Here is a 13,764-nt window from a genome sequence, read left to right on the forward strand (position 1 = left end):
TGTTCGGCTTTCTGTCTCTCAAAAGTAAACATTAAAAAAAAGTTATCCTATTTGGAATTAGCTGAGCTTCTGGAATGTATAGGTTATTGTTCATTAATAAATTCAGGAAATCTTTAGCCATTATTTCTTCAAATATTTTTTTCTGTACCTTTCTGTCCTCTTCTGGGTTATATGTATGATGGTGCACTTAATGGTATCCCACATTTCCCTAAAGCTCTGTTCATTTTTCTTCATTCTTTTTTTTTTTTTTTTCAAATTGCATCATCTCTTGTCATCTATCTTCAAGTTTGCTAATTCTTTCTTCTGCTAATTCAGATCCAGTAACAAGCCCCTCAAGTGAATTTTTCAGTTCAGCTCTTGTACTTTTAAACTTCATAATTTCCTTTTGGTTCTTTTTTTGGTAACTTCTGTCTCGGTACCGATATTCTCTATCTGATGGGACAATGTCATCATACCTACCTTTACTTTGTTAATCATGCTTTCCTGGAATTCTTTGAACATACTTATAATGGCTACTTTGAAGTCTTTGCCTATTAAATCCAGTATCTGATTGCTCTCACTGGCAGTTTCTGCTGCCTGCTTTTTCCCCCAGTGTATGGATCATATTTCTGTCTTTTTGCAGTCTTGGAATTTTTTTGTTGCTGAAAACTGGACATTTTTTAGTGAGGTGTAGTTCTTCCCTCTTCCCCACTGGCCCCCAGTGTGAAGCTTCTAACATTGCTCCTCAGGTGGTATAACCTCGGGTATGCCTACAGTCTCCATTCTAAGACAGTGGTTTTGACAGGGCTCTCTTTGTCTCTTTCTCTGACCACACTCAACTGTTAAGTTCCACTAATCAAAGCTGATTGCTCTATTGTTTCCTATAATGCCCAGGGACATATATTGTCTTATAGACTGATCTCATCAAGTTCAGGCTGTTTTAAAGGGATTTCTGTGGTGTTTGAGATTCTGATCCAAGGGTTCCTTCCAGCTGTCTCTTTCACCAATTCTCTCACCAAACTAGATGGTCTACAGATTAGCCTATATACCCAATGACTCTATTATTCTCCTACCTATTGCCTATCACCACAAACTCTATTATTTTTGATAGAACTCTATGGTTGAACTTTTTCCACACTCATTTGCAAATGAAGTTAGTTCCTTTGGGACTGATTGAGAGTTCTCTGTTCTATGCTCAGCTTCTCCTCCCTCTACCTCTCCACCAGATAACATCTCAGATGCAGGGCTCTGGTGATGGGGACAGGCACAATGGTGCTACTTTTGAGTGACATACCCACTTTAGGAGCTGAGTGCTTGTGGGAGGAGAGGCAGCAGCCCCAGGGACCCTCAGTTTGCTTCTCTTGGCAGGGAATTCACACATTTAAGCTGTGGCAAGGATGACTGGTACCCCAGGAACAGAATGGAGGGCCCACTTCTTAGCCACAATTGCCTGGAATATAACTTTAGCGTCAGGTAGCTTGGGGGCAAGATGAGAAATACTGATATCCTGCCTCTCATAGGAGGACAGCCCTCCTACTGGGAGCCGGGGAGAGAAGAAGCCCTATGTTCTTGGATTTACTAGTCTGGAGTAGAGTTTCTGTCTTACTGAGCTGGGGGAATAAAGAAAGGAGTGGTCTTCCTTCAAATACCACAGACTCCTGATGTTTTTACCAAGTTTCAGATTTTCTTAAACAAATGTTTCTACATTTGCTCCACTCTTAGGACTATTTCGAGAGAATTTAGATACTTTCTTTTAAATAATTTTCACCAGTTTTGCTGGGGAGTGGGTCAGCAGAACTCCTTATGTTATTGTGCCAGAAGTGGAGTTCTTTTGGTGCTTGAGTACAGGTTTTTGAGTGGACGTATGTTTAAAATGCTCTTGGGCATATGCCTAGGAGTGGACTTGCTGAGTCATGTAGTTAAGACTAACTTTCTATGATTTTACAAATTATTCTTTTAAGCAGTGAGGCTACAAGGAGAGTCAGAGAGAATTTTCTCACAGCCAAAATCTGTTTAATACTACCTCCTCAGCTTACAAAGACAGCAATGCAGAGACTGCGAATTCTGTATTCTACTCATGTCAAACATGTGATGCACTCACTAGCTAGATGTGAGCAGCAAAATTCACCTCCACACTCTAGCCTCCTTCCTGATAATTATTACTATAACCAAAACAAAGGCTAGCTAAAATTTTATACCGTCTGCTCTGTCTCAACAAATTTTGTACTGCATACCACAGTAGGCTTTCACTGAAAGTATGTGTAAGTTTTCAATGAAGACAAAATTTCTAAAGATGACCCTGGGGTCTACATAGGTATTTTTTTCAGTGAAGAGATGCTACTCTCAGGTAAGGGCATTCCATATGAACACATAACAGTTTTTGTAAAACCATGCTTAGCTTTTACAAATCATGCTCAGGAGAAAGAAAACATTTTAATAAGAACAACATTTTACTTATTAAAATAAACATAGATTTAAACAAAATATGCATACTTTTTGAGATAAAATGGAACCTTTCAAAGAGCTCTTTGAGCTTTACCAGTTTGGATGGTACCCTCAGATTCTGCAGGATGCACATTGCACTCACTCATCACAGCAGTTAGAGGTACTTAGGTAGAAACATCGAGGAGCCCTGCCCTGAACAATCACCTTATCATGAGAACACGCACACCCTTACACACATAGCATCCTATTTACATTAAAAACTCCTTCAGGATAGAGCTATCCCTACTATTCTGCATATTCCCAATAAGCTTATTAAAGCATGCTACTCACAGTGGGGATCAGATAAATGATATTTTAAAGAGATCCCTAGCAGTAAGGCTGATGAGACTGAAAACAAAAGGACTAGGATCAAAGGATCCTTACAGGTGGCCTGTGAAATCAGCTTAGATATTCTGGCGGCAACCTGAACCGAAGAACTTACCTTGACCCCTCACCACATGATAGGTAACAAATTGCATTTAATACTGTAGTCAGATTAAACAAATATTCTTTAAAAGGTCAACAAGTCTAATTAGAGGAAGTAGTCCTTACATAAACTGTTTGCCTTGGGGGAAAAAACAAAACAGAAGTAAACTACTCTGAAACATGTCAGTGTTTAACTATTTTATCATGCCCAACCTCTGCTATCTGCTGGAGTTTGTCAGCCATGATATATAGAAACTGATATTAAATAACCAAGCATTTAGCCATTGTTTAACTGATAGGAAAGAGTACTTTCTTAATTTATGAAAAGAACAGTATAACAGATTCAAACTAACCTTGGGGTTCGCTGACCAACACCAACAATTTTAAGATGCCAGGGAGGAGCAGTTCAACCTCAGAAATGTCTATGTTAGTTTCTTTGAAGAGCTGGAGGATGAAGGCCAGGATAGATGCCAAGCGAGGAGGGAGCAGGGACCCTTTACACTCAAAGTAGGACTTCCTAAAAAGAAGCACAATTTTGTTTTTTCTTCTGTTTAAAGTTCCAGTGAACAGAACCAAAAGTCACCCACTTTAGAGATACTGACAAATTTTACCCAACTTAATAAAGCACAACTAAAAAAATATGTGTATATTTTGCCATGCTATCCTCAAACACAAAATTTTAGAAGCATAAGCATATGAATATCTGGTGTGTTATAAGGGCCAAAGTAGAATACGGACACAAACTAAATTTAAAACCTGATCTTTCAATGCACTTAATCAAAATCCAAATGAAAATCCAATTGTTAATTTGTTTTTTTTTCTTTTCTGAGTCCAATCTCTTCTATTAGCTCCTCAACGATGCAACATTTTCTTTAATGTCAAATTTGCATAAAGAAATCTCTCCTCACGTTTATTTATTTAGGGATTTGGGAGGGGTTTTATTTCTCCAAATCAATAAGAGGACTGCCCTAGGAATTGGCTTCCTGTTCCAGCTTTACCTCTTTCCTTCTCTTAGGAAGTAAAAAAAACCAGAGGTAATTTAGGATGTAACATCTCTCAAAGCAAAACAAATTTTAGCATTAGGATTCAACAGAGATCATAAAGATAATTTATCTGACTCATTTTTATATCTACCTCTTAAACAGGTGTTGGCTCCTAAGAGGTATTCAGTATATACACTTAAGTGAATAAATGGAAGTGGCAATTGCTCAGTTTCTAAAAGGTCTAGACAACAGGAAAAATTGTCACATATAGCTAAATCTAAGCTAGACATCCATAGGTATTTGCAAAGCAGTAAAATTTACCAAAATGAGCCACAGAAATCACGAAGGATTATAAACTCCTTAAGGGCAGGAACTATGTCTTCACCATCATTTCTACTCTATATGGTGGGTTCCAACAATTATTACATGTTAAAAGATTTATTCAATCTTTGAGGACAAGCGTTTTGTCTTTTTTGTTCACTGCTGAATTTTAGACGAAATATGGTCTATGAAATCAAGGGGGTCACTGTCTAGTGGAAAAGTTGAATAAGGAAAAAAAGACTACCATAATACAGTGTGATAGGTGCTTTGAAAGACAACCCCAGAATTCTCAGGAATTGGGAGGAATAAACCCTAACAAAGATGGGAAACTACAGGAGTAGAGGAGCATGGAATGGAGGGAGGCACAGGAGGCAATCTATTCCCTTCCTGAGTAGTTAAAAAATAGAAAAAAGGAACTACTACATTTCTGGATCTTCAGTTAGAAATCATGAGAAAAATGTGTTCCCTGGTAAATAAGAAAGTCAATGAAAGCAGCCAGGATTTTAAATGGTGGGCTTTAAATTACTTTTATGACCCTAAACATTTCACTTCAGCATTTGTCATTTGGTTTGTACTACACTTACTTAAATAATGTCTCAAAAATAGTGGTAGACTACTAAGGTCTTGTCGGAAATTCAGATACAAGTGAGGCAAAGCATTCAATTCTGTGAACGGAATCTTAACAGAGCACATGACTTCAGAAGAAGGAAAGAAGCACCACGCTACACTGAGATATTAGATGTAGGTCTTAGAAAGTCAAGGCAGAATTTAACCCAAAGGCGTGGCATTTAAATAGAGAAAATAGTATGAACAACACTGATGTAGGGAAATGTAAAGCATTTTGGAAGGGCAATAATGAAACCAATCTCATTAAAGTTTGCATATGATGTTATGTCTTGTACATTTGGAAAAGTTCAGTGACAGATCACAAAGAGCTATCAGAATACGGAATTTATTCCATGGGCAAAAAAGGAGCAAGTGAAGGTTTGGGGGTAGAGAAGTGTCATAATGGAATAGACTTTCAAGAAAAGTAATCTGGGGGCATTGTTTACGCTGAACCAGAAGAAAAGGCTAGATACAGTGAAAGTAGTTAGGAGACTCCTGCAATAGCCTGGGTATAATGTGATAAGGGAAGAGAGGTGTGAAAAGAAGGAAGCAATCGTTTCCCAAAGGTTGGCCAAGGAGAGAGAACAAAAATATAAAGCTTCCAAACCTCAGTAACAGAACACCACACAAAAATGCTTGTAAGGGGGAACAGATTTTAGACATGGAATTCTGTAATAAGAGGTGATGGATAATAGTGGTCATTAAAACTATCAAGTCATTAAAAACACAGAAAAAAATGCTAGATAAGAATAATATACAGGCATACCCCCAGAGACAGTGTGGGTTCAGTTGCAGACCACCATAATAAAGTGAATGTCACAATAAAGCAAGTCAAATGAGTTTTTCTGGCTTCTCAGTGCATATAAAACCTATGCTTACACTACACTGTAGTCTAATAAGTGTGCAACAGCATTACGATGGCATTATGTCTAAAAGAAAAAAAAAACAATGCATATACCTTAATTTAAAAATACTTTATTGCTAAAAAAATACTTTATTGCCAACCATCATCTGAGCTTTCAGAGAGTTGTAAAAAAGTTTAAAATACTGTGACAATTACCAAAATGTAACACAGAGACACGAAGTGAACAAATGCTATTGGAAAAACAGTGCCAACAGACTTGCTTGATGGTGTTACCACACATCTCCAGTTTGTAAAAAGCGCAGTATCTGTGAAGTGCAATAAAACAAGGTATGCCTGTATATCACCACAGCATTTTAAAGTTTAAAAACTAATTTCATATGAAGCTAAATACTGCATGAAGACAAAGAAGTGATCATTTCTATTACTGAATCTTCGACCGTTGCAGGTAAAAGGAAGGAGAAAACCTAAGAGGTTTCATTTATGCATCCAATAATAAAATGAAGTTATTAAGACAGGGAGTAGACCAACAAAAAAGGACTTATTGCTTCCTTTTTCATATTACCATTCATTTTTTCATTTAGTTATTATCTTTCAAAAATATAGCTAATATGTTTTTTATAGGAGAAAATACAATTACTGTTTATCTGATAAGGACTAAAAAAACATCCACCTTTAGAACATATATAAGGAAAACAACAGCTATGTAAAGAAAACAAACGATTTAAAGAGCACTGACTCAGGCTGCCGGGAGCAAAAGTCATTTTAGTAAATCCTTAGATAATGTTTCTCAGGGAAAAGAAAAGTTTCTCAACTACCAGCATCCTAAGGGTTGCCAATACTTTTGGGACCCTTTGTTACTTTTTAATAAAGATGAACTAATTGGATTGTAAACACCACTTATTTTTAATATTTAGATGTACCTTATGACTTGTATAATGCATTTCTTTAGAAGTGACATCGGTGCAAGAGTGGCGGAGTTTCTCAGTGCCATCAGAACAGGGTGTTGTCCAAGTCCTGCAACATGTGGTGAAGCTGGAAGAAACCGCCCGATGTACTGCTCAATGACATTCCCAAGTAACTGGTTCAAATAGGCATTTGGATTTTGAGACTGACAACATACAATGCACATGCCCTAAAGGAGAAAAAAGAGAAGAAATACTAAAAGGAAAAGTTAAAAAAAATATTGAGAAACTTACTAATTTAGTCCCTAGCATTAATATCCATGTCAGAATGTGCAACCACAGTCCGCAGGGCACTGCCAGCATCAACAGATAATGTTTATGAGGCTCAGGGAGCTGCTGAGCCTGTGTGACTCCTGTACTGTGGTACCCAACCACACATGTGTGTCTTGGGGGTGTACTCAAACGGAGCAGGGGAAGTGCAGGAAGACCAAGGAAGCTTCCTTCCTCCTCTCATACGCAGAAAACTTGAGCACCCCACTCATCAACTATGTCTGTATGTCATTTCAAAGTTATGAAACACATTTTTAGGTCAGTTTTTATACGTATGTCCTGGTCATTTAACTGAGTGAGACTCAGAATTTATACTAAAAATCTTCGAATGTAAGAAATGTGATAAATTAAAACAAAAATTGACAGGAGAGAAATGCTGAAGATTAAGACTCAGAATAATGACAATTCATTTGAAGAGTTTCATATGTCAGGCACTGTACCATGTGCTTTATATCCTTTATTTCACTTAAATTTCTTAAAAAACACTGACTTAGTATTATCACATATCCAATTTCATAGCTGGGGAAACTGAGGTTTAGAGAAGTTAAGAGTTCTGTTGATTTAATCCCCTCCATTTGTATAGCTTCCATATGGATTACGGTGTTTGAGACTTAACAATTAAACCAATACCCTGAGAAATAGAAATTTTTTTCTACCAATGTTACTAAATAATGCATATTACCAAATATATATATAATCACCAACACAACGAATTATGTTCCAAAAGTTCATTTATAATTTGGCCCTTTGTGATTTAAAATGTGTTTTCCCAGAGAAATAATTAAAAATATTTGTCTCCATTTTAGCTATGAATAGATATTTACTCATCAAAAAATTTTGAAAGATTTGTAATAAAAGTAACATAGAACTGTTAAAACACTAGCAAACAACAATAATTGAAAACAAAAGGGCAATGAACACCCCTCTACTCAGTTTCTTCAATGTTTTCCCTTAAAAGAAAGCACATTATTAGAAGATGATGAAGTAATAAACAAATATGTTCTGAAAACTTTGAAGAGGAGACTGGAGTACTTTTAAGTAAAGGTGTACGTCTAAGTCAATTCTGCCAAATGGATAAATTCACCAAAATTTTCAGTTTACCACTTACAAAGTTTGTAAGAATTCTTTTTTTTTTTTTTTTTTTTTTTTTCTGTTTTAAAGTAGGCTCCATGGTGGGGCTTGACCTCACAACCTTGAGATCAACAGTTCCCATGTTTTACCAACTAAGCCAGCCAGGTATCCCTATAAGAATTCTTACTGTACTATTTTGGCTTAAAAGGGCCACAGAGAACATGTTTTCCAGATTCTTCTGCTGCCCAAGATTCCTCCCCACCAGTATTCCCCGACTGGCCACGTTTTGTGTTTCTGTCAGCAAACTAAACTTCTTTTTAAACGTTATTATCAACACAAAATTAAAGAGCCAATTAAAAATTTCTTAGAAATTATACAAATCTGTTTAAAAAGCCCATCTGTGGAAAAGACTGCTTATTACCTAATCAAATTCCATTCTCCCTTTCTTCCTCAGCTTTCCTTGCTGAACCCCAAATTAAGAAGCACTTAACTTCAGTATGAGACACTAATGAATAACAAAGTATGCTTCCAGCCCCATCTTCCTCTGAATAACAGATCAATATTTCCAAGTGCCCATCTAGACAGTGCACAGCACCTCAAATGAAAGCTATTCATAAATCAATTATTACCTTCACTCCCACATCTCTAGAATTGCCCATTTTAGTTAGCAGCACCACTATGTGTACGAGGACCCACTCTGGGGTCTAGGAAGTATTCCATTGCTTTCTGTTGCTCCACAACATTCTCTGAGCAAGTACTTTTAATCAGAGCTCCTAAGTGTTTCTGCAATCTGCTGTGTGAGTTCCACACCTACCGGCTTAGTTCAAAACCCTCAGATAATGAACTACTCTTTGCCCTCCAAGTCTCCAATCTAACTCCCACATCAACTATCTTAGATGTTGCCACCAGAATTACCTTTCTAAAATGTAAACATGATAGGTCGTTCCCACTTCCCTATCTAAAATCCGCCAAAATCCATCAATAATCCATACAAATCCCCATGTAAAAGAATAAGTCCAAACTTCCTAGCGTGGCACATAACACCTTAAAATATATGGCTCCTCCTGTATGAGTCGATCACAACAGAATTATTCGCTCTTCCCCAGTGTGTCATACTTTCTTCAAGCTCATGACTTTTAAATACTGTTCCCTCTGACAGTCCTTCACCTCTTACCCGTTCGGCTCGTTTACAACTAATCCCCTTTACAGTGTCTTCTCTCACATCTCTTCTTCTCCGGTTGGCTAGTGGAAAGCTGAAGCCTCTAAGGAAATATGGAACACACAACTGTGTCTATGCTAGTCAGCCTCCTCTCTCAACTTTAATTACTTCTTGAAGATTTTGCTTTTTCCATCTTTGGTTTCAGGGCCAAACACAAAAGGAATTTAAAACTTGTTCAACAGAAGTGCCACATGTACACACATGCACTGAAATTATAATGCATGGTTTTCAAATCAGCAGTTAGCAAACTGTTTTAAGGCAAAGTTTCATTATTTATTTATTTATTTATTTTTTATTTTTTAACTTTCAAGCAGCCACACTTACTATACCTGGAGATACAAAGGAAGACTCTTTTGAATTGCGATCAACATAGGTGCAGGCAGTTCCTTCTCTTGCTGTAACACTGTATGTGGCAGCAGTAAACAATCTATGATCCGGAATAGTAGTTTTTGGGCTTTAGAGGTGGCAAAGATCTGTGCCCATGATTTAACAAGAATTCCTGACAAAGAAGAGGAGTAACAGTAGGTATGGTTACCTTCTAACCAGAAAGTTTTGCCATTCCACTATGAAATTCATATTTAAAGCACAAAGAACCAAGTTAAAGTAGGCAATAGAAAGAAACATGTATTAGGACTGAAAAGACTGATGTCATGTCATACATTTCACTAAAGAGACAAGTTTCTCTCAGAGTTCTGGTCTAAGAAAAACATTCCTAAGCAACTGTTATTTAATACACACACACACACACACACACACACGCGCGCACGCGCGCACACACACACATTGTGATTTGGCTATACACTATGTGAATATACAGATAGACTGCTGTAATTAATCAGATTTCTCTTTTTGCTTTGGCTGCTAGGTAACTCAGAGGCAAATTTATAATCCAACTTTAAGAACACTATAAGATCACGCATTATGCTTTTATGTGTGTACTCACTTTCCCTGGGCTCCATCATGCTACTCCACATTTACGTTTTTGATACCTTTATTTCTTCATATTTTTATCTTACATAAAATTTTATAGGCTGTCTCAACCCAGTTTACAACATGAAAAGATAGAGCTAAATTTAATTGTTAAAGTAGTAAGAAGGATTAGCTATAACACCTTGAAGCAATCACTTAACCTCCCTGAACTCCACTTTTTATAACTTTCAATTGTTTAATATACACAGTGAGTTTAAATTTTGATGCTGAAAGAAGAGATGCAGACTTCTTTACTACAGGAAATGTATTATGATTTCCTTAATGCTAGGAGTCAGTTGCTACCTTTGATGATAGTAAAGCCAAACAAATGAGCACCCTTTGTTTAATGAAGTAATTAAGAGCATTTATGTAGTTCCCATTAGAGTGTATTCCTGCTATTAAGGGCTTCTCTACTGAAAAAACAAATTTAAAAGGAGATCATTAAATGCTTGCCCAAGTGGCATTAGTGGTATATGTACTGCATAAACTTTTATATTTTATTCCATCTTAGAAAGCAAAAGAGATGATACACGTCAAAGCCATTTCCATAAAACAAAAAGTTTAAAATTCAACTCTGAAGGGAAACAAAAATACGCTTATAGAAGAATGTATTGATGTTAAAAGAAAAAAAGCCCAGCCTATAATCACTTCTAAGAACAACAAACAGCAACATTAATCTTCTGTTGTAAAAGGAAATACAATAATCAATCATAAAGAAACACAATGCTCACTTAGCAATATTTTAAATAACGCTGGCTTGCTCCTCATTTTTTTCAGTAGGTGGAAAACTTGCGAATGACAGCAGTGTAAGAAGAACTCACATCCTAACTAACGTTAATATGCCCATAAAGGGAACTGCCATCACCACTGACATTTTAAATGATTTATATCACTCTTAGGTGTCACACAGGAATTGACTTATAAAGAGCAAGGGCCTTCCAACCAAAAATGCATCACCTACCCTTGTATTTCATCTTCTGCAGTGGTTAAAACACTTTGCTGAAGATCTTAAGTTTTATGAGTTCATAGAAGACAGAGGAGATCCATTTGTTTTACTGCCAAATCAGAACCCTAGTTTTTAAGTTTCAGTGAAGAATATTTAAGTGTGTGGTATTAATAATGCAAAGAGAAAGAAATTTTTTAAGTAAAAAGCTTGGAGAAAGGTTAAAATACACAGAGTAGCTTTGTTAAACAAACAAACAAACAAACAAACAAAACCAGTCTTTTTTCTGGCTATAAACATACTACGTATTTAAGCGATGCTGCTGAAAACACAGGGGCACCTAGGTGGCTCAGTCTGTTAAGCGTCTGACTCTTGATTTCGACTCCAGTCATGATCTCAGTTTGTGAGATCAAGCCCTGCGATGGGCTCCACGTTGACAGTGTGGAACCCTGCTTGGGATTCTCTCTCTCTTCCTCTGCCCCTCTCCTGCTCACACTCTTTCTTTCAAAATAAATAAACTTAAAAAAGAAAATGTAGAAAAATTGTGGGGAACATACTTCTACAATTGAAAGAGATCTGCACTGTAAGAGTCCTTATGTGTTTACTTATTTCCTACTCTATGCATATACTATGCCTAAAAAAAAAAAAAAAGGATTGGGATCATTATAACAGGCGTTTAAAAGTGTATTTATAGTTAGAAAGTAACTTTACTCATTTAGGAACACTAAAAGTTACATTATGTTCTATTAGCTAAGTTTATAAAATTGTTAAATTCTAGAAATATTTATTTAGTATATTTAGTTAGTATTTATTTAGTAATATACCATCTCCTACACTGGAGAAGCTCTTTCCCAATCCAGTGCCCAATATATAACTCAGGAAATGTTCTTATTTGTTCAAAATACAACATGATAATGGGAATAAAAAGCTAAAAAGATATGGCCACTATCATAAATTTAAAATTTTAGTAGGGACAAACCAAGTACACAAATAATTATAATAACTGGCAAGCTATGAAGAATGTTGTAAGAGATGGACAGCTGAAGCTTAATCAGGGAGACCAAGTCTACCTGAGAGTGTGGAAAACACAGAATATTAGGATAGGCACTGAGGATCATGGGTAGAGTTTCAATTACAAAGACAAAAGAGGAGGAATGGCTAAAGAGAGAAGAATGATCAAAAGAAAAACATGGGAACAGAAAAAGTAAGAGATGTAAAGAGAAAAACCATAAACATTAATATTAAGAACACTGAAGACAGTACTCATGAATCAATCCTTTCTCAGAAATTACTGAGTTACAATTAAGACCTCAGATGCCTTCACCTGAAGTGTGATTTTATCAACAGTTTGCACCTTCCACTAGCAGCCTTGTAAGTAAACAGCAGAGGTATCCCCAGTTAGAAACTAGCAAGGTAAATAAAACAGTTTCTGTGGTTACCTCACTTTCCCTCAAGTGAGTATGATACCCCAAACACACATACTTCAAGCACATTTGAACTCTAAAAAGTTTATACTTGCTCTTCCTCCAATTTGTTCTGAGCCTCTTACATAAAGAAGAAAGCAAGTGATCTGTTCCTAATTTTTAACATATAAAGGGGCAACTTGTACCAATATATTCTATTCGCAGTCTCTGAGATTTAGACAAAAGAAAAGAATACCGATCTACCTTCCAGTATGCCAATCATGTAATACAACAAAGGAAGGTCCTCAATTCTTCATAGGTCGACATATTACCAATCCAAATATGATTTTGCAGTTAGGACTATCACATATTTTGTAAAATAAATATATCTCCTGAAATCATAAATTTAGCTTGGCAAAAATCTAACAGAGACAAATTATAAGGCTAAATGCTGAAATACTTATTAATCTACATTTTACTATGTTAAATTTATAAGTTATCATTTCTGTTTTCCTCTAAAATTAAGACGCCTGAATTGCTACTATAGCTTTCACTACATTCTACATCATCCATATTTAGACATTTTTGCATTCTCCTTTATCTTTCACAACAAAGATAAAAGGTTTCAGACAGCCTAAATCAGGTTTATTCATATGTTCACAAGATCAAAGGGAGAAGATATAAGGTTTTGGCCACAGAGAAATTAAAAAAAACAAAAACAAAAACCTTAAATTCTGTTATAAAAACTTCTAAGGAAAATTTTCTCATTTCCCTTTATCCAGTTCCTATTTTTGGTTAGTAACATGGTTTTAGTGAACAAAGGTATTCAAATTACTAACTTCCTCAAGAAGGATGAACTATGTTGTTATAGCACAGGCACAGAAAAAGATTTCTTTTTGAAAGGAGAAAACATAGTATTGTGAGAAGCAAGATTTGAAGCATAAATATCTCTAGTGCCGTAGTAAATTCTTTCCTGACCTCCTTCACACAGAGCAGACCAGATAAATAGAAGTGATAGTTTCCTGATATTTTAAATTCTAAGAAAGCACAGATAAGCCTTAAAAAAAACTCCATTTTAATCATCCACTGTATTCACAGTGTGAGTGATTCACAACAGACTATTGATATCAAATTGGTATGAGTGTATTTTCTGTTTTGGTCATAATTAATTTTAATATTAACACAAACTGTAACAAGGAAAGTTCTGAAAGGAGGTGGCACAGGATAGGGATACAGCAATAGAAAGCCAACATGAATTATTGT

The 13,764-nt window shown here is 36.0% G+C and overlaps 1 protein-coding gene across 4 annotated transcripts in view; it reads right to left on the minus strand.

Moving 5' to 3' along the window:
* The window catches only part of MMS22L (MMS22 like, DNA repair protein), a 126,597-nt gene that overhangs the window by 13,077 nt on the left and 99,756 nt on the right, over window positions 1-13,764 (minus strand). For all 4 annotated transcript variants that reach the window (XM_078447137.2, XM_078447138.2, XM_078447139.2 and 1 more), the window contains 3 exons: window positions 9,516-9,685; window positions 6,585-6,796; window positions 3,243-3,406 (listed from right to left, as the gene is read on the minus strand). In XM_078447137.2, coding sequence (XP_078303263.2) covers window positions 3,243-3,406; window positions 6,585-6,796; window positions 9,516-9,685 — 546 coding nt within the window. The remainder of the gene's footprint in view (window positions 1-3,242; window positions 3,407-6,584; window positions 6,797-9,515; window positions 9,686-13,764) is intronic.

The sequence above is a fragment of the Panthera onca genome, chromosome B2, assembly GCF_046562875.1.
Source record: "Panthera onca isolate mPanOnc1 chromosome B2, mPanOnc1 haplotype 2, whole genome shotgun sequence".
Lineage (NCBI taxonomy): Eukaryota > Metazoa > Chordata > Mammalia > Carnivora > Felidae > Panthera > Panthera onca.